The following is a 25,406-nucleotide window of genomic DNA, read 5'->3' on the forward strand; positions in this document are numbered from 1 at the left end:
ATCGCTGCATTTTGCTGCCATAGGCTATTGCTGTCCATCCTTCCAGTAAGACCCTCCTTAGCACTTAGTATCCTCCAGGAGGATTGTTTGTCAGGACTACTCATGTGTGCCTGGCACGACCGGCAGGCCTCTTGATCAAATCTATGATTGTTGCGCACCGTGCGCACACACACACACAAACACAAACAGACACACTCTCAGTATTTTTACACACACACACACACACACACACACACACACACACACACACACACACACACACACACACACACACACACACACAACACACACACACACACACACACACACACACTGTCCCCCTATCGGTCCTGCAGGATCTGACAGCTCCTCCCTCTGGGTTAAATGGGCCGCAGTAGGATGGCCAGCTAGGGTCGCTTGGCAGAGATAAAGAGAAAAGCCTGTTTTGTTATTTTAAGAGGCAAAAAGTGGTAAAAGTAAGCAGTTTTTCACATTAATTACTTCTTTGGGGGATTTAATTTGCAGGGTTTTTTTGGTATGCGGAGGATTTAAATTTCCTAACTTATACTTGACATCAAATCTAGTATCTGCACGAGATGATAATCATATATGCTCAGAGATTGTAAAAACAATAAATTAATGCAATATAATGGATTCCTGAAGACCAGGGTTACTCTAAACCTGACGTTTTTGTGTTATTGATTTAGACTTGCTCTGTATATTTTCCTGATGTTCTTTTTAAATACCATACACTGCAGTAAATCATGCTTACTATAGGCTTACTGGTGCTTGGAACTTCTGAGATTGAATTGCTAGTGGTCAGCCAGTCGGAAAATCTGTCCTCACCTATTCTATAAGTAATGGAATGTTTAATATAAGTAATTTAGCGATTATTCTCTTAAACAAGGCATTCCTTTCCTCCCTATGCCAGGACCCCAAGTTTTCCTCATTCCTATACAGTGCAAGTGATGCGTCAGTGGACGCGCCCACTTGGACAACGACCCAACTCTCCAGTATTTATACGGTGTAACGGGTTTACGCACAGACTCTAACGAGGATACTCGAACATAAACGATACTCCAACCCCAGTAATAACATAGGGATGGAGTTTGGAATTTCAATTAAACTTATCACTCAGTGAGACAAATTGTAAAATAGTGAGAGTTAGTGAGAGCCTAACTATTTTATGCTGCTTTAACTCTGAAAGTTTTCGTTTGGGTGATTTCGACTCCGAGGCGGTTCGCGGGACATAGAGAAGCAACTGGGAGGTATGCATACAGTATGTAGACTAGGAGGCTTTCATGGGTGTTGGATAACGCATAAGAAAATGGATAGCAAAATCGCAAAATATCAGATGCAGTTTTTTCTGATCATTCAGACTGACCTTAACATTACTTATTAAATAGTTATATGTATATAGAACATACATCACGAACGTATATGTTAATAGTAGATTCATAACTCAAGTACTGTATCATGTGGCAAATTATTTTAAAACAAAACATATTTGAATTATGCCTACAGTTAAATTCTGTTGTCATTGTGTTTTAGCTTTTGAGTTTTACTACTGTTGCCTTCAGTTTATCTGACCATAGACCTTTAAGGCCAAAGTTAGACTGAAGAGACTGTGTTGTGTGCAATTTTGTGGGTTGGAGGTCCGTTTGTACTGAAGATTTATTGTGTTTACGGGTCACATAAGTTCACGTTGAGGCCCGGAAGAAACAGATAAGCAGGATGTAGTCATGATTTAACAATGTGTGACACTGTGTGTGTGCGTGTTGTGGGTGTGTGTGTGTGCACGCGTGTGTGTGTGAGTGTGAAGGGTGTGGGCACTCCACCTACCCTCTTTTTCATGTCAGCTCACTAATGATGACACTCTTCCAGGATAAGGACCCAGCTGTAATTAAATTTCAGTTTTCAAACAACTGGAGGAACTGTGACCAGGACACTAACAAAAGCAAATTTTGTGTAAAAGAAGTGCAGGGATATTTGCAGTACCAGGTGAGAAGCCATGATGTAAAAACATAATGGGCTATTAATGACAACAATATCTCTTTTGCGGAACATCTGCATGTTGTATTGTACACGGCAATTAAAAATATTGTGTTAACACGTTATCAACATGAGTAATTACAGGGTGACTACAGAAGTACAAGAGCAACTTAACGCAACTTACATTTTAACTGACAAAACAAATGACACATATTGAAGGACTGCGTCTTATTGCTTTTTCTTTCTTACAGGACCTCTGCTTACAAAGGTAGTAGCGCTGCAGTAATGGAAGAGTCCTCGCAAGACTATGACAATTACACCTACGATTATCTGGAGTATGGAGACTTGGAAGAAGAAAAGGTCAAAGGTGGATACTCTCAGAAGGAGGCTATGCACATCATATCAGTTATCATATATAGTATTTCCTTCGTGCTCGGTGTCACTGGAAATGGAATAGTCATATGGGTGACGGCATTTAAAAGCAAACGGACAGTGAACAGTATATGGTTGCTGAACATGGCTATCGCAGACTTTGTGTTTGTGCTCTTTTTGCCCTTCTCCATCGACTACGTTCTTCGAGACTTCCACTGGTCCTTTGGGCTGGTCATGTGTAAACTCAACTCGTTTGTGTCTGTGATGAACATGTACGCCAGTGTGCTCTTCCTCATGATTCTCAGTCTAGACAGGTATGTCTCATTGGTCCACCTTAGCTGGTCTCAGAGGAGTCGCACTATACGGCGAGCCTGGATCGTATGTGGCTGTGTGTGGGGGGTGTCTGCTCTACTGAGCCACCCTACTCTGATATTCCGTGACACTATGCACATACATGGCAGGGTGGTGTGCTTCAACAACTTCAATGTCCAGGATGGACATACAGCTGCTATGATACATATCACGCTGGTGGCCGTTCGTACAGCAGTGGGCTTCTTACTGCCCTTCAGTGCCATCTGTGTGACTGGAATTCTCCTGGCAATCAAAGTCCACCAGTCTGAAGATTCTGTGCGCCTATCCAGCTTCTCTAAAACAGTTTCCGCTGTCATTCTGGCCTTCTTTTTTTGCTGGGCACCGTTCCATACCTTTAGTTTAATGGAGCTTTCCATGCACTCTTCAATGTTTCTACATACTGTTCTGAAGACAGGCTTTCCTCTTGCTACTAGCTTAGCCTTTTTCAACAGCTGTGTCAACCCTCTCCTCTACATGTTGGTGGGCAAGAAGGTTCGCCAGCTCCTGAAGCGCTCGTGTCTGGACATCACAAAGAGTTATCTGCGGGAGCTCAGCCAGTCCATCTCTGCAACTGAATCGGTGACTGTAGCAGACATCAGTCCTTCAGACATCCCTCCACCAGAGGAGCCCACAGAATCATCAACTGTATGATTATAATGCAGTACTTCCTAAACCCACAGTTACCTGTAAAGCAGAAATCAACAAGAACTGCTATTTTACCTTTGAGAGCCAGCCTGACCATTATTTTACCAGATGTGACTTATTTTATATTCTACTTCAGTGTAACATTTCTGCTAGTTGTTTCAGTTGGATATTTCCAAGCAGCAATTACTCAGAGTGCCAACTTCTGTTGACTGTAAATTGCCCTCAGTGGAAAACCTGAGTAAAGTCGTGCACTAAAAGTATAACTTGCACAGGGAAAAAGAGGTAACTTTAATGATTTGAAAGAATAATCTGATCCTAATTACCCCAAAAACAAACAGGAAAGGGGGCCAACCATCCCCACAGCCTCTGGAACAGGAATTATTAGAAGCAGATCTACCATTTTCATAAACACTTTGTATTTAGATTTCGATCTTTAAACAAATCCAAGTTTAACCCTGATGGAAATGTGCAAATCTCAGTAGGCCTCTTTCCCTTAGGAATATATTACATTGAAAAGGTATGTTTTCCTTTCTAAGCTAATTTCCTGTTATAGTGTTCTCTGTTATTATACACTATAAAAAATGCTGGGTTAAAAACAAAACAAACATTTGGGTAAATATTGGACAGAACACATGTTGGGTTATTTTGACCCAGCCAGTTGGGTCACAAACAACCCATTGTTTTCTTTAAAAGAGAAAGGTTGGGTTGTTGATGCTCGGTTATTGAGCTATGATCCACCGGGTCAGACCAGAAGACTGGAGGCTTGACTTAGTAGGGGTGTGGTTTTTAGATAGTTATTTTTGGCCACATGTGAGTGCAAATGTCATTCCGGTTAATCTGTTCTGTTTTCTTGTCATCACCTGTTAAGGTTGAGCACTAACACTTTTCAAATTAAGTCAAATTTTATGAGTCACATGCACAGAATACAACAGGTTACCGCGAAAGGCTTACTTACAAGCCCTTAACTGACAGTGCAGTTCAAGAAATAGAGTTGAGAAAATATTTACTAAATTAAATTAAATTAAAAAATGAAAAGTAACACAATAAAATAACAATAACAAGGCTATATACAAGGGGTACCGGTACCGAGTCAATGTGCAGGGGTACAGGTTAGTCGAGGTAATTTGAACATGTAGGTAGGGGTAAAGTGGCTATGCATAGATAATAAACAGCGAGTAGCAGCAGTGTAAAACAAAGGGGGGTCAATGTAAATAGTCCGGGTGGCCATTTGATTAATTGTTCAGCAGTCTTATGGCTTGGAGGTAGAAGCTGTTAAGGATGGCAGGAAGCTTGGCCCCAGTCATGTACAGGGCCATACGCACTACCCTCTATAGCACCTTACGGTTGGATGTCGAACAGTTACCATACCAGCCGGTGATGCCACCGGTCAGGATGCTCTCGATGGTGCAGCTGTAGAAATTTTTGAGGATCTGGGGACCCATGCCAAATCTTTTCAGTCTCCTGCAGGGGAAAAGGTGTTGTCGTGCCCTCTTCACGACTGTCTTGGTGTGTTTGGACCATGATAGTTTGCTTGTGATGTGGACCCCAAGAAACTTGAAACTCTCGACCCGCTCCACCACAGCCCCGTTGATGTGAATGGGGGCGTGTTCTGCCCTCCTTTTCCTGTAGTCCACGATCAGCTCCTTTGTCTTGCTCACGTTGAGGGAGAGGTTGTTGTCCTGGCACCACACTGCCAGGTCTCTGACATCCTCCCTATTGGCTGTCCCATTGTTGTCTATGATCAGGCCTACCACTGTTGTGTCGTCAGCAAACTTAATGATGGTGTTAGAGCCACACAGCCGTGCTTGGCCACACAGTCGTTGGTGAACAGGGAGTACAGGAGGGGACTAAGCACGCACTCCAGAGGGGCCCCAGTGTTGAGGATCAGAGTGGCGGATGTGTTGTTGCCTACCCTTATCATCTGGGGGTGGCCCGTCAGGACATCCAGGATCCATCTACAGAGGGAGGTGTTTAGTCCCATGGTCCTTAGTTTAGTGATGAGATTTGTGGGCACTATGGTGTTGATTGCTGAGATGTAGTCAATGAACAGCATTCTCACATAGGTGTTATTTTTGTCCAGGTGGGAAAGGGCAGTGTGGAGTGCAATTGAGATTGCGCCATCTGTAGATCTGTTGGGGCGGTATGTGAATTGGAGTGGGTCTAGGGTTTCCGGGATGGTGTGGTTGATGTGAGCCATGACCAGCATTTCAAATCACTTCATGGCTACCGACGTGAGTGCTATGGGGCGGTAGTCAATTAGGCAGGTTACCTTCGCTTTCTTGGACACAGGGACTATTCACTTCCATGCTGGGTTGACTCAGCAGATGTCTTTTTAATGTAATCCATAGGTTATTTTCAAGAGGCATGGCTTTCATGAGAGTAAATGTAATTCCTGTTCATCATGTTATGTTTGGTACACTTATAATAAAGACATTCCTTTAATATTTTTGTACATTACATATTTGAATATGAAATTAATAACATTATTTAACTATCCAAACATTGGGATATGCATCAGCACTTGAACAACTTAATTTATTAAGCTACAAAAGCGTCACTACTCAACCTGAAGGTATACACACAATACAACAGAACAGATTAACCGTAATTATTATTATTTTTTTTAACTTTATTTAACCAGGTAGGCTAGTTGAGAACAAGTTCTCATTTACAACATTTACTCTCGTGGGTGGCCAAAAATATCTATATAAAATCCACGCCACTACTAGGCCACGCCTCCAGTTTTCTGATCTGACCCGGGGTTTTTAACCCAGCATTTTTTCGAGTGTATGGCTGGTGTACACAAGAACCAAATTCTATTTGGCCTTTATTTCCTTCTCAAATTATAATAAATCTATAAATGAATCACTTATGTTTACATTACATTTTCAAATAGTGTTCACATTGCTTTCACTGTGTGGGAATTTGCAATCTATGAGGGAAATTTGAAATGCAATTTATTTGTTAATTCTAATATATTTGAGTCAAAGGAATACACAATAAATCCAATCCCTTATCTTTATTGGTAGTGTGTTTAAATATTTATTGCATCTGTTATAGGGAAGCAGTGCCAGGAGTGCTGCTATATAAAGTGGTGCTCAATCTCCAGGGAACTAACAGGATATTGCCTGTAACCTCATTAAGGTTAGAGTACACTGAGGATGGAATAAACATACCACATGCGTAGTTGATCAAAGAAGAATACACAAGAAGACGTGAACATCTAATACGCATTCAATTATAGCTAGAGAGTGTGTTGCCACTCTCCACTGTCAAATATGTGGATTTCCAATATATCACTTAATCCTAACTGCTGTCTTCCTGAAGCTCAGTCCCGTTGTTGTCAATGTAAATGTTATTGGTAAACAAACCCAGATGAGTTGAGATTGGTTGGGTAATGTGGTCCACATCTGGAACCATGGCCTGAGGAAACATCAACTGTATCATTGTTGTATTAATCACCCCATTTCTTCTGCCAATACCTTGACACAACACTTGGAATAGTGGGCTATTGACATTTGATTCAGATTAATTTATTAGGCAAATGAGGGGTGTTGTTGAAAAATAATCTGGAATGAATGAAACCAGATTGGGATTTTTGGACACCTAATTGGGGATTTAAACTGAATAGAGATAGGAATGAAAAGCCATTTTATAGTCAAGTGCATCTCAGGGAAGCAAATCCAGTTGCATGTCCTGGATGGAAATGAATTGCTCAGCTAGGGAGAATGTCTGAAGTTCTCACATGCAAAGAAATCAGATTTATAAAAGACTAGTAGTTCAGCTACTACTAATTTACAGATTGGAAAATACTCATATAATTTATTTTTATTTATTTATTTTTATTGAACCTCTATTTAACTCTGCAAGTCAGTTAAGAACAAATTCTTATTTACAATGATGGCCTACCACAAGGCAAAAGGCCTGTGGGGACGGGGGCTGCGATTAAAAATACATTTTATTAAAATATAGGACAAAACACACATCACGACAAGAGAGACAACACTACATATTGAGACCTAAAACAACAACATAGCATGGTAGCAACACATGACAACACAGCATGGTAGCAAKACAACATGACAACAACATGGTAGCAACAATGTTTATTGTTGAGAGGCTGTCTTTTTAGGTACTGAATGCATCCCCATAGAGATATGGTAATGTATTGACCAAATGGCAACATTATTAGGCTACATTAGGATGATGCTTTCAAGACAACTGGGAATTTGGAAAAGAACGAGGTCAAAGCATGWCGTCGGTTTTTTTCAGGTTGGAAAATCGGAGCTCTAGAAAGATGCCCGAGTTTCCAACTTGGAATTCCTAGTTGGATGACCGTTCAAAACGATTTTTCACAGTCGGAGCACTTTTTTTCGAGTTCCCAGTTGTCTTGAACGCACTGAAGTCGGAGAATTCCGAGTTCCCAGTTGTTTTGAACGCGGCATATATTACGGGAATTACCAAATCGTGTCGCATTTGAATAGAGAAAGTGCGCAGTCAGTGGTGTCCATTGGGGTACTGCCGATGCTAGTGGCAAGGTAAGGACTTACAATGACTGCTCTCGTGTTTACATTTTAAAAGTATAAGAGGAATGTGATATTTGAAGGTGTTTTGAAATCCATCATGACTAGTTTAGGACAAAGCACCACGAAGTGCGACGGTTGTAAAAATAGATAGCTAACGTTAGCGGTTTAGTATAGATGGGTCATGGCCATAGTAAAATAAAGGATCAGTGTTGTCAGGGATAGCAGTTATGCATTTGCAAGCTGTTGTTTTCTTATCATAAATACGCAACTGCTATGTAGCTTTACAAATAAATATGTGAATGATTACTTTATAGCTAAAGTTAGCTGGCTATTTACACAGCTAACGTTAATCTTTTTATTCCTGTCTAATCTGAGAGACGGGTTAATGCCAAATGCATCACTTGCGTACTTAGCGTATGTCTGAACACACAAGCAATTTTTATACACAAATATCAGGTGATGCTGCTTGCAAATATGGAAGTGATTGCACTTTCTAAATGGCAAGTAAAGTTGATGAAATGACCTTTTTAGTTGGCTATTTTACCTGTACATATTTTCGTTTTCAGCATGTTGCGTCTACCTGGGGTGAGTCGGGCTCTCGGAGTCGCTCACTCTACAGGGAGTGTGGCAATCACAAAAAATGGTAGGCCTCATAAATTTACCAACAGTATTAATAATATCATGATATGTTATTATACATGAAGGAATAAGATGTGAACAATTCGTATGGCACATGCGCCCATGTTGTCCTTGTTACTTTATTCTTGTCACGGATTATTAGCAGGATAACAGAATTGCCAGGGTTTGGCTGGAATGGTCATATCCGATCTGCTCAATTTAGTGCAGGTGGTTTGTTAAAAGGGCCTTTTATTGTGATGGCGCACTACATAATTCATTAGTTCAATTGAAAAAATTGGGATAATAAAGTCTATGCCATTGTGTGAAATACAAAGAGTAAGATGGAGGGTGGTTTTAGATACAAGGATGTAGACTGTGTTTATTTTTTTTTTTATGTGTTTATAGTTCGCAACGCAGCTACAGCAGCAGCCAGTAACCTGGTGGAGGTATTTGTGGATGGGAAGCCACTCATGGTGGAACCAGGAACCACAGTGCTGCAGGTAGCAGGGGCTCTAATCACTAATATTTGACAAATACTTGACTCTAGAATATAATGTCTTGTCAGATGTTTATACAGAGTAACTGCTTTGGCAATTACGCTAGACTTTATTGATATCTTGTTTTAGGCATGTGAAAAGGTGGGAGTGCAGATTCCTCGCTTCTGTTACCATGAGCGCCTGTCAGTTGCAGGGAACTGTCGGATGTGTCTCGTGGAGATCGAGAAAGCTCCAAAGGTATGTTCTTATGGGTTATTGAAGCTTTTCAATTGGCTGGCATGTACTTGTACCCTTGTTTATGATGTACACTCTTATTCTAATATTAACACATGCACATCTCTTTACAGCCAGTGGCAGCATGTGCCATGCCAGTCATGAAGGGTTGGAACATTTTAACTGACTCTGACAAAACAAGGAAAGCTAGGTAGGAAGAATCACCTGCAAACACATATTCCTTTTTCATTACCTTCTTATTTGGTAATCATCACCAGTACTATAGCATTTTTTTTTTTACACTCTTCTGGTAGAGAGGGTGTGATGGAGTTCCTGTTGGCCAATCACCCTTTAGACTGCCCAATCTGTGACCAGGGGGGAGAATGTGACCTTCAGGTAAAAATATGTCATCGTTGTTTCCTAGAACTTCTAAATCTCCTCTTGAAGAGGATAGTAATGATGATGATTCATCAAGTGAAAGGAACTGGTAATGAGGTTTTTGGCATTGGACTTGTAAAAGTAACYTGTTTTTGCCATTGTGTGCTGACTGCAGGACCAGTCCATGCAGTTTGGCAGTGACCGAAGCCGCTTCTTGGAGAGCAAGAGAGCTGTGGAGGACAAGAACATTGGTCCCCTCATCAAGACCATCATGACCCGCTGTATCCAGTGCACCCGATGTGTCCGGTGAGTCAGACTAGTAATCATGGTCCACCTTGGAAGGATTAATTATACTAATAATTTCAAAAGGGGACCGATATCTATGTGCTAAATAATGTTTTCCATCTTTGCAGCTTTGCCAGTGAGATTGCAGGTGTGGAGGATCTGGGAACCACTGGAAGGGGCAATGACTTGCAAATTGGCACTTATGTGGAGAAGATGTTCATGTCGGAGCTGTCTGGGAATGTAATTGACATATGCCCTGTGGGAGCACTGACTTCCAAGCCGTATGCCTTCACTTCCCGTCCCTGGGAGACCAGGTATGTGCATTACAGTATGTTGTTTTGAATACAATACAAGCCAGCTCTTGAAATGGAATCCAAGTAGTAGTATATAGACCTTGTTGGTTATCAACTAACCTTTCTCTCCTCACAGGAAGACTGAATCCATTGACGTGCTGGATGCGGTGGGCAGCAACATCGTGGTGAGCACCCGGGGTGGTGAGGTCATGAGGATTCTGCCCCGTCTCCACGAGGACATCAATGAGGAGTGGATCTCAGATAAGACCAGGTAAGCTGAGGACCAGCTCATGTCAAAACCACACTGCTTTCCCTTGTCTGTCTGAATTAACAGTGAACTCATTCTCTCCCTCGATGGCAGGTTTGCCTACGATGGGCTGAAGCGGCAGCGCCTCACTCAGCCCATGGTGAAGGATGCGTCTGGACAGCTGGTGGCCACTTCCTGGGAGGATGTGTTGACTAGAGTGGCTGGGGTGGTATGTGATATTTGTGGCATATTGAACGTTTCTGTTTACAGTCGGACCTTCCTCCAAGTTATGTGGGTGGTGCACAATTGGCCCAGCGTCGTCTGGTTTTGGCCGGTGTAGGCCGTCATTGTAAATAAGAATTTGTTCTTAACTGACATGCCTAGTTAAATAAAAGTTCAATTAAAAACAATTTTTTAAAAGTTTATCAGCAACGAGAGAACAGTTTATCCACAGTGTTTCATGACCTGAGATGTAGTTTGATCTGTTGTGATTCATGCATTTCCATGTTGATGTTCTTGTGTTTGTGTGCAAGTCTTTTAAATGGTGTGTAGACACGAGTAGCCTATTACATCAGTGTTTACTTTTGCAGTTGCAAGGAGCCCAAGGCACCAGTGTAGCGGCCGTTGTAGGAGGGATGGTGGATGCAGAGGCTCTAATCGCCCTGAAAGACATGCTGAACCGCTTGAATAGTGACAGCCTATGTACTGAGGAGATCTTCCCCATGGCTGGGGCTGGGTAAGGCAAGGCTGAGCCTGAGGGGAATACAGTGGTACAGAGCTAGTTAAGATAAGACCTCAGTGGAACATTCCTGATTTGGGTTCTATTTACTATAGTTCTGACCTGCGCTCAAACTACCTACTGAATTCCCGCATCGCTGGCATTGAAGAGGCTGATTTGCTGCTCCTAGTTGGCACCAACCCACGCTATGAGGCACCACTTTTCAACGCACGCATCAGGAAGAGGTATAGTTGGGATGGGATTTAAGTGCTGACAAAAATCACTGGCATCTCAATTAGCATGTAAACTGTCAGAGCTGTGTGCAGCATCCAGCTCCTGATTTACGCACTCTCTTTAAGTGGAAACTATAAATCTGAAACATGTTTACACCATTGAGATGACTGGTATGCATGCTTCATGTTGTACCGTGGGTAGTTGGCTTCATAACGAGCTGCAGGTAGCCTTGGTGGGGCAGGAGGTGGACTTGACCTACACATACGATCATCTTGGGGTGTCTGCTAAGGTCCTGCAGGAAATAGCTGCTGGGACTCACCCCTTCTCTAAGGTAGTCATGTATTATTTACAGATCTCTCATGGTCGGCCACTTAGTGCTGTCATTGAGAATTTGCTACATCAACAGTTATTTAAAATCTCGTTCCCAGGTTCTTGCCAAGGCAAAGCGTCCTGTAGTGGTGTTGGGCAGTGGTTCCCTGCAGAGAGAGGATGGGGGTGCAATACACGCAGCAGTGTCTACCATTGCTCAGAATGCCCGTGTCAGCAGTGGAGTGGAGGAAAGCTGGAAGGTTCTCAATGTGCTTCACAGGTAATAACTACTACTGTACTTGATCTCACATTTAGATTGATGTAGAATTAGTTTTTATTAGTTTTCACAGCAAATCCGTATTTTTTTGTTGTTGTCTGTTTCTTACTACAGGGTGGCCAGTCAAGTAGCTGCGTTGGATCTTGGGTACAAGCCAGGCGTGGAGGCCATCAGGAAGAATCCTCCCAAAGTCCTGTTCCTCCTTGGGGCCGATGCTGGCTGCATCACCCGCCAAGACCTGGCAAAGGACAGCTTCATCATTTATCAGGGTCAGCAAAGCTCCTCCACAACAGAGACATAACACTATTCTTTGGTGTGCAGAATTTCAACAATAATATCCATGATCTTTAAGTGAGTCTTGCGCCAGACTGAATGTCGTTTTTGTTTCATAACTCTACACAGGGCACCATGGAGACGCTGGGGCGACGATGGCTGACATCATTCTCCCTGGAGCAGCGTACACAGAGAAATGTAGCACCTATGTGAACACTGAGGGGCGCGCCCAACAGACTAGGCTGGCTGTGACTGCTCCAGGCATGGCCAGGGAGGACTGGAAGATCATCCGTGCCATATCTGAGGTAAACTACTGGTTCACCACACTTATCAGTCAGTGAATGTGTTCAGTAGCAATTTCATGACTTAACTGTGTTGGCGTTTTTCTATAGCTTGCTGGATTGACACTGCCCTATGAGACCATGGATGAGGTGCGTGACAGATTGGCGGAGGTTTCACCCAACCTGGTGCGCTATGATGACGTGGAGGAGGCTAACTATTTTAAGCAGGCAAATGAACTGGCCAAGGTCAGTTGTAACACTATCTATATATATATATATATATATATATATATATATATATATATATATATATACATAGTATATACAGTATACAATAATACTATATACACCCACACAAAAGCCTCTGTCTTCCCTGGAACTCCCTAAAGAATATTGTTATTGTTCTTCTTAGGAAGTAGGAAAAATAGTTGGCCTGAGGAAAACCTATCCTATGAACATGTTATTTTTTACATTTTTAAACACACTCTAGTGCCTCGTGTCGGCTCCATATGGTTAATTAGATTGTAAACTAATGGTCTCTGTCTTCTCCCTCAGGCTGTGAATCAGACCATCCTCACAGAGCCTCTGGTTCCTCCACAGCTCACTGTTCGAGACTTTTACATGACAGGTGAGGCAGGCCTACTGACTCTGTCTTTTCTTTACTACTGTATGTGAATGTTGTGTTAAAATCTCTCACTTCTCCACAGATCCTATCAGCAGAGCCTCTCAGACAATGGCTAAGTGTGTGAAGGCTGTAACAGAAGGAGCCCAAGCTATAGAGGAACCATCCATATGCTAAAGCTCTGTTTTCAGGGTCATTCCTCTCTAAATGTAACATGTCTATCCAACTCTCACATACTTGCAGAAATAACCAACCACCTACATATATCCATAGACATGTATCTATATGCTGTACAGTGTCATTGTAATAGATGCCTGTTCAACTCACACACCTATAGAAATAATTTGCACACCTACAAAAATATATTAATGTATGTCGTAAAGTCAATGCAATAGATGCAGTACCTAATACAATTCTCACTTTAACAACAGCTGTGGCACATCCATAGAAACATTTATTATGCAGTAAAGTTATTGTAATAGATGCCTATTCCATTCCTAACTATACGCACAACTTCCTATGCTATAGTATACACACAACTTCCTCATACCCTTAATGACCAAATGCAGTACAAGCACCTTTCAGTCTTCCAGCTGACAACGGCATAGATCATTTATTTCCTCTATGTATATTACCGTACCACTGTGAATTGTGTATAGATTGTATTTTCCCCAATGATTGAGAATACGCTGCTTTGTAGATAATGTATACAAGAATAAATGTAATAAATCTATTTTTCTTCATTAGGAGTCAATGGTAAAGCACAAACTCTTCTTAATTTTTGGAGATAGAGCCTGAATAGAGCCATTGGTCAGCACAATCTAAACTGTAGCACAGTTTATATCGGTGATCACAAATATTTTTATTACACTGTTGAAATAGATTAAATGTACATATTTGTAACCTTCATGAAATACTTCTTTATAATCACACACCCACAAATGCATGTATTGTAATGGCCAAATTGCGCTGGTGAGAATGTCATAAGTGCATTGCGAACCAAATAAGGCAGGCTTATCAGAAATGTTAATTTCTACAGCAGAGAAATTAACAAAAAATCTAACTTTGACTTATTTTCCTAAGGAAAGAAGAATACTTTCATGTGGAGTATTACATTAAAGCTGTGTTCCCCTATAACTTTGTATAGTTACAAGCTGTTAGTAGGAATAGACGTGATGGGTACTAGCTGCATCAGCATTGGGCAACAGTGTTGCAGCTAGGGTAGAGAGAACTCATTCATAAAGAATGCTGTGATATCAGCCGTTGCCAGATAGAACCGTGACGTGTTATAATAAGGTTGATATAGGTAGGGAAATGTAACTTGTTTCAAAGCGCATAACTATAGCTACTCTACACTCCAATTAGCATTGCCATGCATGTACTCGGCAATGCATAAAATTGCATTTCTTCACTGCTGTAGCTAATACAAAGTTGAATTTCCAATATGGTAGAGAGGTTGTTGTTGTACAGTGGACTGTTGTCATGTCTCCGCAGTGCCTGTAGTGGTGCTGTGAGGAGTCTACTGTGGACTGAGCTAAAATCCTCAGCAGCTCCCAACTGCTAATATTTGCTGTGGATAAACCTAATTTACATGCATCAGTATTTTCAATTATATTGTATTCGAATAGGAGCATTATTAGTATCCTAAAATATTGATTATTGATGCACAAATAGGCAAGCTGATTCTTCTGGCACTTCTACAGTCTTTCCGGAGTGAATACCCTACATAGCCTATACCAATTGAAGGTAAGCGAAGCCTCTTCACAGCCTCGACTTCGATTTTTGGGGAGCCCGGTTATGGCGTAGGACTAGAAGGACGACTTTGCTACTCGAGGCCCTAGGATTATTAGGTCTGGTAGGCCTTATTGTTTAATGTTGAAACGTTTGATTTGTTATCTGTATCACACAACATATGATAATTATAGCTGGTTAATGAGCTGTAAAATAATATACATACGTTCACAACGTTTCATTAATCACCTAAATGTATTTTTCTAAACAGAAAATGATCAGATGACTTGCATGCAATGTTTTGTTTTGAAGGCCTTTTTGACCGGGCCTCTGTGCCTCCCCTTGCCATATGTTTGGTTCTCGTGAAATCCTAGTCTGAAGATGTTTTTATACTATCAAATATATTTCAGGTTACTGCAAATGGAGCATAATATTTCATAGACATTTTCTGGTGTATATTGATGTTTCCGTTTCCTGGCTACCGCAACTTTTGTGTTTTTAGCGTAGTTGGCTAATGTTAACTAATGTGCTAACGTTAGCTAACAACATATCGCTAGACAGTAGGCTACAGTGGCGAGTGTATAAGGTAACTAGTTAGCTAGTTATGTATGATGTTAAAGTATGTCGTTAACATATACATTTGTAATTGCTGTCCAATGCCAATACTTTTCGGAGGTGTGTAAATTGGCCAGAATGTAGCTAGTTAACTAGCTACTAACGATAGCAAGCTAGCTGCCCAAGAAATGTAGCTAGCTAGATAGCGAACCGAGCTAGCTAGCTAACGTTAGCTAACGTAAGCTAAGTAGGTAAATATGGTATCTAACTATTTGTTTTGATAACTAACTAGTATTTGTCGGGCTGTTTCGTAGATAATTAGACACGTAGTTTACTTAACGTTATTTAATTCAATTTGCTCAAGAAGTGTGCATGTATTAGCTAGCTAGCTATTCCTTCAGTTTTAATCATAACGTTAGTAATAGTTATATTTTTATGAGAGCCTCGTTTAATTCAAGGTTAACTAGCTAATGGAATAACTGGTGACATTCTGAAAGTGACAATACAGGACAGCGTTTCCACATCCTGTATTTATTTGCATGTAACGGGCAACTTCAGTCTGACTGCATCCTCGTGCGCATGAATGTACTGTGGCCACAGGTATGGGGAAGCATTACAGTACTTTCTACAACTGATTGCCCTAAGCCAAAAATGTCCCTTTACAGCATTGGTTAAAAAAACAAATTAAACAAACATGAAGTCATATGCCACAGATCCTCCGATTATTTCGGTCATGTGTGCATGTTTTACGCTAGTAGACTATTTGGCGTACCTCATGAACAAATTATTGATTTGATTCCTGAATTGTGAACGGTGATGTTGCTAACAAGTCAAACTATAGAGTCAGGGGAGCTGTAAATGTTTATTTCTGTACCCCCAGTCTGTTTGTGTTTGTCTTGTTTGCATATTCAGGGCAGTCTCTGCATTACTGTGCATGATGTAAGACTTATGGTTTCCCCTGGCATCTTCCTCTCCCATCAGCTGATGTTCTCAAGGACAAGAGTCACGTGATGTATGAGGGCAAACACATCCACTTCTCGGAGGTGGACAATAAGCCATTGTGCTCATACAGCCCAAAGCTCTGCAAGCAGCGCAGGCTCAATGGCTATGCCTTCTGTATCCGTCATGTTCTGGAGGATAAGACTGCCCCCTTCAAGCAATGTGAATATGTGGCCAAGTACAACAGCCAACAGTGCACCAACCCCATCCCCAAGTCTGAGGACCGCAGGTAGGTGTGACAATACAATAGAAAGTTGTCCTCTGCACTGAGGACGGTAGGTTTTTGTCATTGACCCATCTGTCATAGTTGTGAACAGCTTGTTAAACGTTTGTGTGTTCCACAGATACTGTAACAGCCACCTCCAAGTTCTTGGGTTTATCCCCAAGAAGGAGCGGAAGAAGAAGCATGATACATTGGAGGAGATGCGCTCACGACCTCACCTGGAGTCAGTGGCTCTTAACATAACTGTGCCCTCGCTGGCCCTGAAGGCCTCCAACGGCCTGGATGAGCTGCCACCCTCTCCACCCTGTACCCGTCTCCTACCCCTCCCAGACGGGGAGATCCTGGACCCTTTTGCCTTTTATGAGGACGACACAAACGGGGAAGAGTGCGCTGCTCGGAAGGGCTCCGCCGTCAGGAAGAAACTACACAGTCGGCTGGTGCTCAGCCAGAAACTCCAGCTCCATCATCACGACACTGACTTTCTCCAACCACCTCTAGAGCACTTTAGCCCCTCTCCTCTTCCCCGTGTGCACCCCTCACCCCTCCACCCTCACCTCCCCCGTAAACAGCAGACAGGACTCCTCCAGCCCCCCCAGCACTCCACCATGCCCTCGTTTGTCCTCCCAGGACAGCAGCAGGGTTTTTTATGCAAGCCAGCTCCACCTCAGACTCCCGCCTTTCTGCCTGTCGGGCTGCCCCCCAACACGGCTCCCAGTCAGGTGCAGTCCTCTGGTCCCCCCCTCAGCAGGAAAGCTCTGTTCACTGCCACGCCCTTGCCATCCAGTAGCTGGGACAGCACTCAGCGGCATATGGTGGCCATGCACCCAGCTGCCTTCTCACCTCCCCCTGCCTGCCTGGCCAGGTTACAGCATCTGGTACAGCTCTGCGCCCAAAGACATCAGGAGCACGGAGACCTTTTCCCTCATCTAGGTACCTCTTCTTCCTATCCATGTTAAATAGAGTTTACACAGGCAGCACAATTCTGATACATTTTTTTCACTATGTAATTGTTCTTTTGATCTGATGTGAAAATATCTGATTTGATTGGTCAGTAGACCAATTAATGGGTGGGAAAAATCTATTTGAGTAATTTAGAAGATGCTCTTATCCAGAGCGACTTGCAGTTGGTGCATTCATCTTAAGATACCTAGGTGGAACAACCACTTATCTCAGTCATAGTAAGTACATTTGTACCTCAAAGTAGGTATCAGCATAGTCAGTGCTAAGTAGGAAAAGACAAGTGTAAGTGTTAGTTTACAAAAGGCATTTATTACGTGTTAGTTTACAAAAGGCATTTATAACTTAAAAAAAAAAAAGTAGGCTTATTAGTTGTGGGACATGGGGTCTGTGTAATATAGATGATCTGACACTATGCTGCTGAGGCCAGCTGGTCTAACAGGCTATCTTCTTTCAGGGTTGGACTGGTCTGAAGACAGTGCAGAGGATGATGACGTGGAGGCCGAGAGAGTTCCACCATATCACAACGCCTGGAGACTACAGGAAGGACACACACAGGACGTGTATGTTGCTTTCTCACATGCTAATAGTTAGGCTCTCATTGTAGTCAGACATGGATAGGCTATGACTGTTTATTTTTTCCCATCACAGCTCTGATGAAGATGCTGGTAGCTCTCGGAGAACACGTCTGGCGCGGCTGTGCTCGTACCTCCAGGATAAATACAAGCACTTGTGCAGGCAGGAGAGGGCAACCATGCGCCAGAAGAGATACCGCTATGCCTTCCGCAAAGCCCTGCTGCATGCCGCCAGTAAAGACCCTGACTGTGCTGGCCAATTGATCCAGGAGCTGCGCAAGGTTTCCCAGACCTCGTCAAGGTACCCACACTCAACACTGGACTCAAAACTCCCTAGGGCCTGGTTAGTCTCCTTCAATACCATCTGTCAATGGATAATCTACCAAAATTCGTGACGTAAGTTATAACTAGTGCCCAGGCCCTAGATACTCAAGTCTTTCCTGGTCAGTTGGTCACATGATCAGGAGAAGCACCTGTCCCCAGTAATGATAATTCTGTTCTGAAGAGCTAAGGGAGTTCTGAGGGAGTGTTGATATGCTAGATGTGTTGTGAATAGCTGAGGAAGTGTTGATGTGGTTGTGTCCTGAGAGTGGGTCTGTCTCTCTGCTCAGTGCGATGGGGCAGCAGGAGACAGAGGCGGGAATCTGCACTGGAAGCACCAAGGGCCGGCCCTGCAGTAGCCAAGCTCTACCCTTCACCCGACACTGCTTCCAGCGTATCCTTTTCACCAACCCCTTACATCAGTTACATGGCACACTGGACTCTTATAGCTAAACTGTAATTTATTGGGGAATATGGCTTTTTAACTTGTTTTATTTCAACTTAGCGAACAGATTCAAATAATGTGTTCTGTTTTTGACACATGACTGTGTGCTATCTTTTCCATTGGAGTGTTTCCTTCACGGTTTCTCTGCAGACGTTCTGTTGAATCGCTCCCAGCAGCTCTTCTCCAGTTGTACAGCCAAATTTGCAGATGGACAACAATGCTCCATCCCTGTGTTTGACATCACGCATCAGACACCGCTCTGTGAGGAGCATGCCAAAAAGATGGTGAGTTCCCCTTCAGTCAGTTAATTGGAGCGTTGCCATTGTAATACCTATGGCACAGTATCTGCTCTGTATTACTATACTTGTGAACATGTGTTTTTCCTATAGGACAATTTCCTGCGTGGGGATGGTAACAGAAGAGTGCAGCAACAGCAGCAGCGGAAGCCGCGGAAGAAGAGCAAACCACCGGCGCTCACCAAGAAACACAAAAAGAAGAGGAGGAGAGGGCCATGGCGGCCCCAAAAGCCCATCCCGCCGGCTCTGCCCCAGGGGAACTTGGGAATGCCTTCCTCCTCCAGCCTGACCATGCCCACCCAGGCTGGCATCAGGTCTGTCCCACTCACGTAATCTCTCTCTCATCCTCTCTCAGTTCTAGTATTAACTAGGAATGTAACGATACGCATCTGTCCCCGATTCAAATGTTTAAGATAAGGTATGACTGCCTCGGTCCACGGACACCAATCCATGGATCGGTCAGAAAATAGATTCAAATGTTACGAATCTCCGATTAATCATTTTGTTTTGTTGCTCATATTACTTTCTTCTACGTAGTCGTTTGTGACAACTGACGCGTCCTCTCCTTCATTGTCGAACTAAGCATGTAACTGTTGACAGGCATATCAGTAGCCTAGTCAAACTGCGCACTGTGCCAAGCTTGGCGCGCTGACCAGCTCTCATCTGGCTATACCTGCTGAACTGGGCTTACAGTATATTTTATTTTGATTGTTCAGGTTTACGATCAGCAATAGATTTGCTTTAAAGGTACAATATGCATAAATCGCTCCGCCATTTCCTGGTTGCTAAAATTCTAATATTTTGCCTAATTGCAGTTTGTGACAAAACAAGTTTAGAGGATCATTGTGCCATCTAAACCGTTGTGAAATATCTTTTCAATAACCAAAAATATTGTATTTTCAGCTGTTTGAAGCATGCTGTACAAAACCGAAAGTAAAAGATGCAAAAACAAACCTTAAGAACAGGAAGCATAGAAATAGCGCACATAGAACAGATCTACCTACAACTTCTTAGACTTGCTTTCAATGAGAATGACAGATCTATAACTCACATTTCTATGTGAATTTGGTCGGGTCGCCCAAAAAGTGCCATATTGCAGCTTTAAACAATCCGTGTATATCAGGGCTGCCCAACCCTCTTCCTGGAGATCTACTGTCCTGTAGGTTTTCAGTCCAACCCTAATTTAGCATATCTACATATGTGGGTATGCAGACCAGTGAGCCACTGCGGCCCCCCATGATTAGATATTTTTGTGGCCCCCAACCTCATCTAAGTTGCCCATCCCTGACATACATCATTTAAACACACACACATATGTTATATGTTTTACTCTCCTTGTGGGGAACTAACATTTTATTTCCATTCAAAATCCTATTTCCCCACAGTCTTAGCCTAATTCTAACCCTAAACCTAACCCAAGTTTAAAATAGCCTTTGTCCTCATGGGGATGTGGGAAATGTCCACATGGGGATCATTTTCCTTGTTTTACTATCCTTGTGGGAACTTTTAGGGATTTCCGGTACCCACAAGGATACTAATACAAGCACCCACGCATGCTCAGAGAGACCCAGCTCAGAGAGACCCAGCTCAGAGAGACCCAGCTCAGAGAGACCCAGCTCAGAGAGACCCAGCTCAGAGAGACGCAGCTCAGAGAGACGCAGCTCAGAGAGGACGCAACGCTCGAGAGGCGCAGCTCAGAGAGGCGCAGCTCAGAGAGGCGCAGCTCAGAGAGGCGCAGCTCAGAGAGGCGCAGCTCAGAGAGGCGCAGCTCAGAGAGACCCAGCTCAGAGAGACCCAGCTCATGAATTCCATCATCAGCAGATTTTAATTTAGAATGGATAATGAATGTTTTTATGCAACCAATGTTAGTGCATCGAACCGAATCGCATCGATTTGTTCTCAAGTCAAACAGAATTGCACTGAATCGTTTCAAACTAAGACTTGTGGTTCCTGTATAAATGGGAGCCCATCTATCTAGATGCGTATCGAATCGTCTTGAAAGGGAAAGATGTACATAAGTAGTATCAATATTAGAGGTCGACCGATTATGATTTTTCAACGCCGATACCGATTATTGGAGGGCCAAAAAAGCTGATACGATTAATCGGCCGATTGTTTAAAAAAAAAAAATGTTATATTTAAAAAACAATTGTAATAATGACAATTACAACAATACTGAATGAACACTTATTTTAACTTAATATAATACATCAATAAAATCAATTTAGCCTCAAATAAATAATGAAACATGTTCAATTTGGTTTAAATAATGCAAAAACAAAGTGTTGGAGAAGAAAGTAAAAGTGCAATATGTGCCATGTAAGAAAGCTAACGTTTAAGTTCCTTGCTCAGAACATGAGAACATATGAAAGCTGGTGGTTCCAGCTTCAATATTCCCAAGTAAGAAGTTTTAGGTTGTAGTTATTATAGGAATTATAGGACTATTTCTCTCTATACGATTTGTATTTCATATACCTTTGACTATTGGATGTTCTTATAGGCACTTTAGTATTGCCAGTGTAACAGTATAGCTTCCATCCCTCTCCTCGCCGCTACCTGGGCTCAAACCAGGAACACATCGACAACAGCCACCCTCGATGCAGCGTTTCCCATGCAGGGGGAACAACTACTCCAAGTCTCAGAGCGAGTGACGTTGCATATACCCTGACTCTGCGTGCAATGAACGCAAGAGAAGTGACACAATTTCACCTGGTTAATATTGCCTGCTAACCTGGATTTCTTTTAGTCTAATATGCAGGTTTAAAAATATATACTTCTGTGTATTGATTTTAAGAAAGGCATTGATGTTTATGGTTAGGTACATGTTGGAGCAACGACAGTCCTTTTTTGCGAATGCGCACCGCAACGATTATATGCAATGCAGGACATGCTAGATAAACTAGTAATATCATCAACCATGTGTAGTTATAACTAGTGATTATGATTGATTGATTGTTTTTTATAAGATTTTATAAGACTTACCTTGGTTTCTTACTGCATTCACGTAAAAGGCAGGCTCCTCGTTAGACTAGTTAACCGTAAGGTTGCAAGATTGAATCCCTGAGCTGACAAGGTAAAAATCTGTCGTTCTGCCCCTGAACAAGGCAGTTAACCCACCGTTCCTAGGCCGTCATTGAAAATAAGAATGTGTTCTTAACTGACTTGCCTAGTTAAATAAAGGTGTAAAAAAATACAACATTTCCGATTGTTATGAAATCTTGAAATCGGCCCTAATTAATCGGTCGACCTCTAATCAATATATTGTCACAAACGACTGCACAGTCCTATCAGTGTACACTGAGAATTGTATTTTATGAAGCTGTCTTGGTGGCAGGAGTCCTTCGACGCCCGAACTGAGCACTGATGAGCTTCCTGATGACATCACCAATGACATGGCAGACATTCCAAACGACCTCGAACTTAACCAGGAAGACTTCTCGGACGTATTACCCAGGCTCCCCGACGACCTGCAGGACTTTGATTTGTTTGAAGGTACACTTCATTTGCTTATTGTCATGGATTTCACTGCTCAAGGTCCTAATCATCAATGTTAGTTTATACTTTTAGATTTGACCTGCTATATAACCTCCGTTAGATTAAGACTTTCCCATTGGGGGTATTTTTAGCATGTGTGTGATGTCAGCCTTTTTATAGTTTATTTTTCAAAAATTGTTATATTTGATCAGGTTTGTCTGCTGAATAAACTGAAGTCTCAACTATTTACTCCCATTTCTTCTTGATCTCTTGAGAAAGGGAGATTGTTGGTAGATTCCTAGGGTGTGGGTAAGAAAGTTGTGTATATCCTCAGGTAAAAATGGGGAGCTGCTACCCACCACGGAGGAGGCTGAGGAGCTGGTGCGAGCACTGCAGGCTGGGCTGATGGGCTCCTACCCAGACTCCCTGGTGTGCCTGACCTCCATGGCGGAGCTGGCACAGGCAGACGGAGTGGACCATCGGGTCATGGCAGCAGTGTTTCCTGGGCCAGGGGTCCAGCCAGGTGGGATTGGGGACCTGCTCAACGGCCGCATCCCCCCAGAGAACTTCTCCAGCCTGGAGCTGGAGGACAACCTGCTGCACTCTGCTGGGGGCCACTTCTCCTCTGCGGTGTCACCTCAGCAGCCCCCTGCCCAGGGCCAGGCCCCCCCCCCAGGGCCTAGCCTCACCACCCCCACAGTCGCACAGAGCCCCCTGTCAGAGCGAACGTTCCCCCGGACACACCAGCCTAACATCCTGGCCAAGCCTGAGGTGCCCACCTCGTCTCCACAGGGCAGCCATTACAGCAGCGAGCATGTGCCATCCCCCTACAGTGACCACATGTCCTCCCCCCATGCCACCTCCTTCCAGACAGAGACTCCTCTCCTTCTGGAGGTCCCTCTGAGCGGGGTACCAGGCCCCCCGCAGTCCTCCTGGAACAACCTCCACCTGCCCCTCACTGACCCCACACAGTTTGGCAACCTCATCAGACCTGAGGGCCACCTCATATCCACCTCTCTTTCCACTCCCCCCTCCTCCTCCCACTCTGTGACCCTGCAGCCCATGGCTGCCCTCTCAGCGATCCCCCAGAGTGGCCTGACGGGCTTGACTGCTTCCCCCGACCCCTCACCACGCGACCTCCTGACCTCCACCCAGTCTAAGCAGCAGCTCCCTCAGTTCAGCGCTGCCTTTGGCCACCAGCTGGCCTCCCACAGTGGCATCCCCAAGGACGTGCAGCCCAGTCACAGCTCCACGGCGCCCCCCACTGGCTTCTCCATAGCTAGTGCCACCGCTGCAAGTGCCAACAGTGTAACACCCCCTTTTCCACACAGTGACTGAGAGCAAGTCGGTCAAACCATGGACTCTAGACACTCATTCACCCACAGTCGATGCATTTTCCATCTACTTCAAGTGTGAAATGTGGTAACGGTGCACTATACTATCTGAATTTCCACAACTTCAGATATTCCTTAACTGTAATGATTTGGGTGATGTTATAGCCATTTGGCCATCTGAAAGGGTATGCAAAGAGTCCAGTGGTTTGATGTGAATGCCGCTCGAGGGTTTCACCAGCAGGGGGAGATGTTGGGCAGCGTTTGTGTGGAGGGAGGTCGCTCAGTAGAAACATGGACTGACGTGGAGGAACATTGGAGGAAGTACCTTAGGAGCGATTATTCCTATCATAGTGACCGCAACAGTGCTAGAGAATTCTGTGACAAAGCCTCAATTAGTGGTCTTGTTTTTTTTGTGTTTTTTTTGTATCGCCAGTTTAGTCCTGTCTAACAGTCTTCAACTATAACCTGCCTTGCTGATCATTGCATCGCCTCATCTGTTCCTCATTCCATTCACCTTTGAAAGAGATTCTAGGGTAGATCCTTTGTAGGCATCTATGTGTGTGACCCATTATGAAGCAACAGAGGAAATTGCTCTGTCGAATATCATGAACTAGACTCATCTCCTCCTACGACATAACAGACACAGAATTTGGCCGAACCACTTTTAAACATCATTTTTTATATTTTGTATATATTTGGTATTTTATCGGTTTACTCAAATGTAAAAGGTCTTTTGACCTCACCATTGTTTGGGGAACTCCTTACGGGTGGCCTATTAGACACTTGAAGGTAAATCTTGTTACTTTAAGCAATAAACACATTGCCATACTCGGTCACAGTCGTGTAATGTATTGTATTAGTCTTCACTTTATGTATCTTCATTATGTAATCCATACCAATGTGGACCAGAAATATTTTGGGGCCTGTATAACTCTGTGTCATAAACAGTTTGTTCTAAATCAAGGCTAAACTGTTTGAGTAGAGATATAGAGTGTCTGTAACAGAACACTAAACAGGAGCCAGCTTGCCAAAAGCATCTTAAGTTCATTGTTAGGATCTTATAGTTCTAACGATGAACTTAACCTTAAGATGCTTTTGGGAAACCGGGCCCAGGTCAGGTAGCTTCTCTTGGGTCATACTTAGTTTCACATAGCGAAGGAAAAAAGGGTCAATGTTATTGCAAGGGTAATGGCCATATCCAGGGGCTTTATTGTTCGCAACTCTCCATGGTGCTCTCTGGTCTTGCTAAATAATGGTGTTTTTATAGGGACATGCATGCATGTGGTCCCTCCTAAGAGAGAAACTCTCTACTTCAGGAACCCAGTGGGGGGGGATGGTTCTCTTCAATATCAGAACTCATCCAGTAAAGGACCAGWACGTTGTCTT

The 25,406-nt window shown here is 43.2% G+C and overlaps 3 protein-coding genes across 8 annotated transcripts; all 3 read left to right on the forward strand.

The window, feature by feature from the left end:
* Positions 1 to 1,157: 1,157 nt before the first annotated feature.
* cmklr2 (chemerin chemokine-like receptor 2) lies at positions 1,158 to 3,826 on the forward strand. Of its 3 annotated transcripts, none has more exons than XR_011481156.1 (2): positions 1,158 to 1,247; positions 1,864 to 1,950. XR_011481156.1 is itself a non-coding variant. In XM_024004074.2 (2 exons), the coding sequence occupies exon 2, from the start codon at positions 2,257 to 2,259 to the stop codon at positions 3,343 to 3,345; it is 1,089 nt and encodes a 362-aa protein (XP_023859842.1). In that variant the 5' UTR covers positions 1,165 to 1,247; positions 2,223 to 2,256; the 3' UTR covers positions 3,346 to 3,826. The 3 variants fall into 3 exon arrangements, 2 of the variants coding, with proteins under 2 accessions (XP_023859842.1, XP_023859832.1); XM_024004074.2 differs by lacking the exon at positions 1,864 to 1,950 and adding an exon at positions 2,223 to 3,826 and having other exon boundaries at positions 1,165 to 1,247; XM_024004064.2 differs by lacking the exon at positions 1,158 to 1,247 and adding an exon at positions 2,223 to 3,826 and having other exon boundaries at positions 1,891 to 1,980.
* A 3,956-nt stretch (positions 3,827 to 7,782) lies between these two features.
* Positions 7,783 to 13,859, forward strand: LOC111975647 (NADH-ubiquinone oxidoreductase 75 kDa subunit, mitochondrial). Of its 2 annotated transcripts, XM_024004118.2 has the most exons (19): positions 7,783 to 7,877; positions 8,432 to 8,508; positions 8,889 to 8,983; positions 9,110 to 9,217; positions 9,328 to 9,404; positions 9,508 to 9,589; positions 9,747 to 9,877; positions 9,985 to 10,170; positions 10,286 to 10,420; positions 10,511 to 10,625; positions 10,987 to 11,132; positions 11,231 to 11,359; positions 11,550 to 11,679; positions 11,777 to 11,937; positions 12,049 to 12,203; positions 12,337 to 12,512; positions 12,600 to 12,734; positions 13,044 to 13,116; positions 13,196 to 13,859. In XM_024004118.2, exons 1-19 carry the CDS (start codon positions 7,864 to 7,866, stop codon positions 13,285 to 13,287), a joined length of 2,217 nt encoding a protein of 738 aa, XP_023859886.1. In that variant the 5' UTR covers positions 7,783 to 7,863; the 3' UTR covers positions 13,288 to 13,859. The 2 variants fall into 2 exon arrangements, with proteins under 2 accessions (XP_023859886.1, XP_023859896.1); XM_024004128.2 differs by lacking the exon at positions 8,432 to 8,508 and having other exon boundaries at positions 7,786 to 7,877.
* Positions 13,860 to 14,657: 798 nt separating this feature from the next.
* Positions 14,658 to 24,460, forward strand: LOC111975633 (INO80 complex subunit D). Of its 3 annotated transcripts, none has more exons than XM_024004087.3 (10): positions 14,658 to 14,856; positions 16,378 to 16,624; positions 16,740 to 17,548; positions 18,033 to 18,138; positions 18,227 to 18,451; positions 18,762 to 18,865; positions 19,067 to 19,200; positions 19,306 to 19,541; positions 22,547 to 22,704; positions 23,021 to 24,460. In XM_024004087.3, exons 2-10 carry the CDS (start codon positions 16,407 to 16,409, stop codon positions 24,022 to 24,024), a joined length of 2,994 nt encoding a protein of 997 aa, XP_023859855.1. In that variant the 5' UTR covers positions 14,658 to 14,856; positions 16,378 to 16,406; the 3' UTR covers positions 24,025 to 24,460. The 3 variants fall into 3 exon arrangements, with proteins under 3 accessions (XP_023859855.1, XP_023859873.1, XP_023859863.1); XM_024004105.2 differs by having other exon boundaries at positions 19,306 to 19,526; XM_024004095.2 differs by lacking the exon at positions 14,658 to 14,856 and adding an exon at positions 14,866 to 14,960.
* Positions 24,461 to 25,406: the final 946 nt, after the last annotated feature.

Source organism: Salvelinus sp. IW2-2015, linkage group LG2 (assembly GCF_002910315.2).
Source record: "Salvelinus sp. IW2-2015 linkage group LG2, ASM291031v2, whole genome shotgun sequence".
Classification (NCBI taxonomy): Eukaryota; Metazoa; Chordata; class Actinopteri; order Salmoniformes; family Salmonidae; genus Salvelinus; species Salvelinus sp. IW2-2015.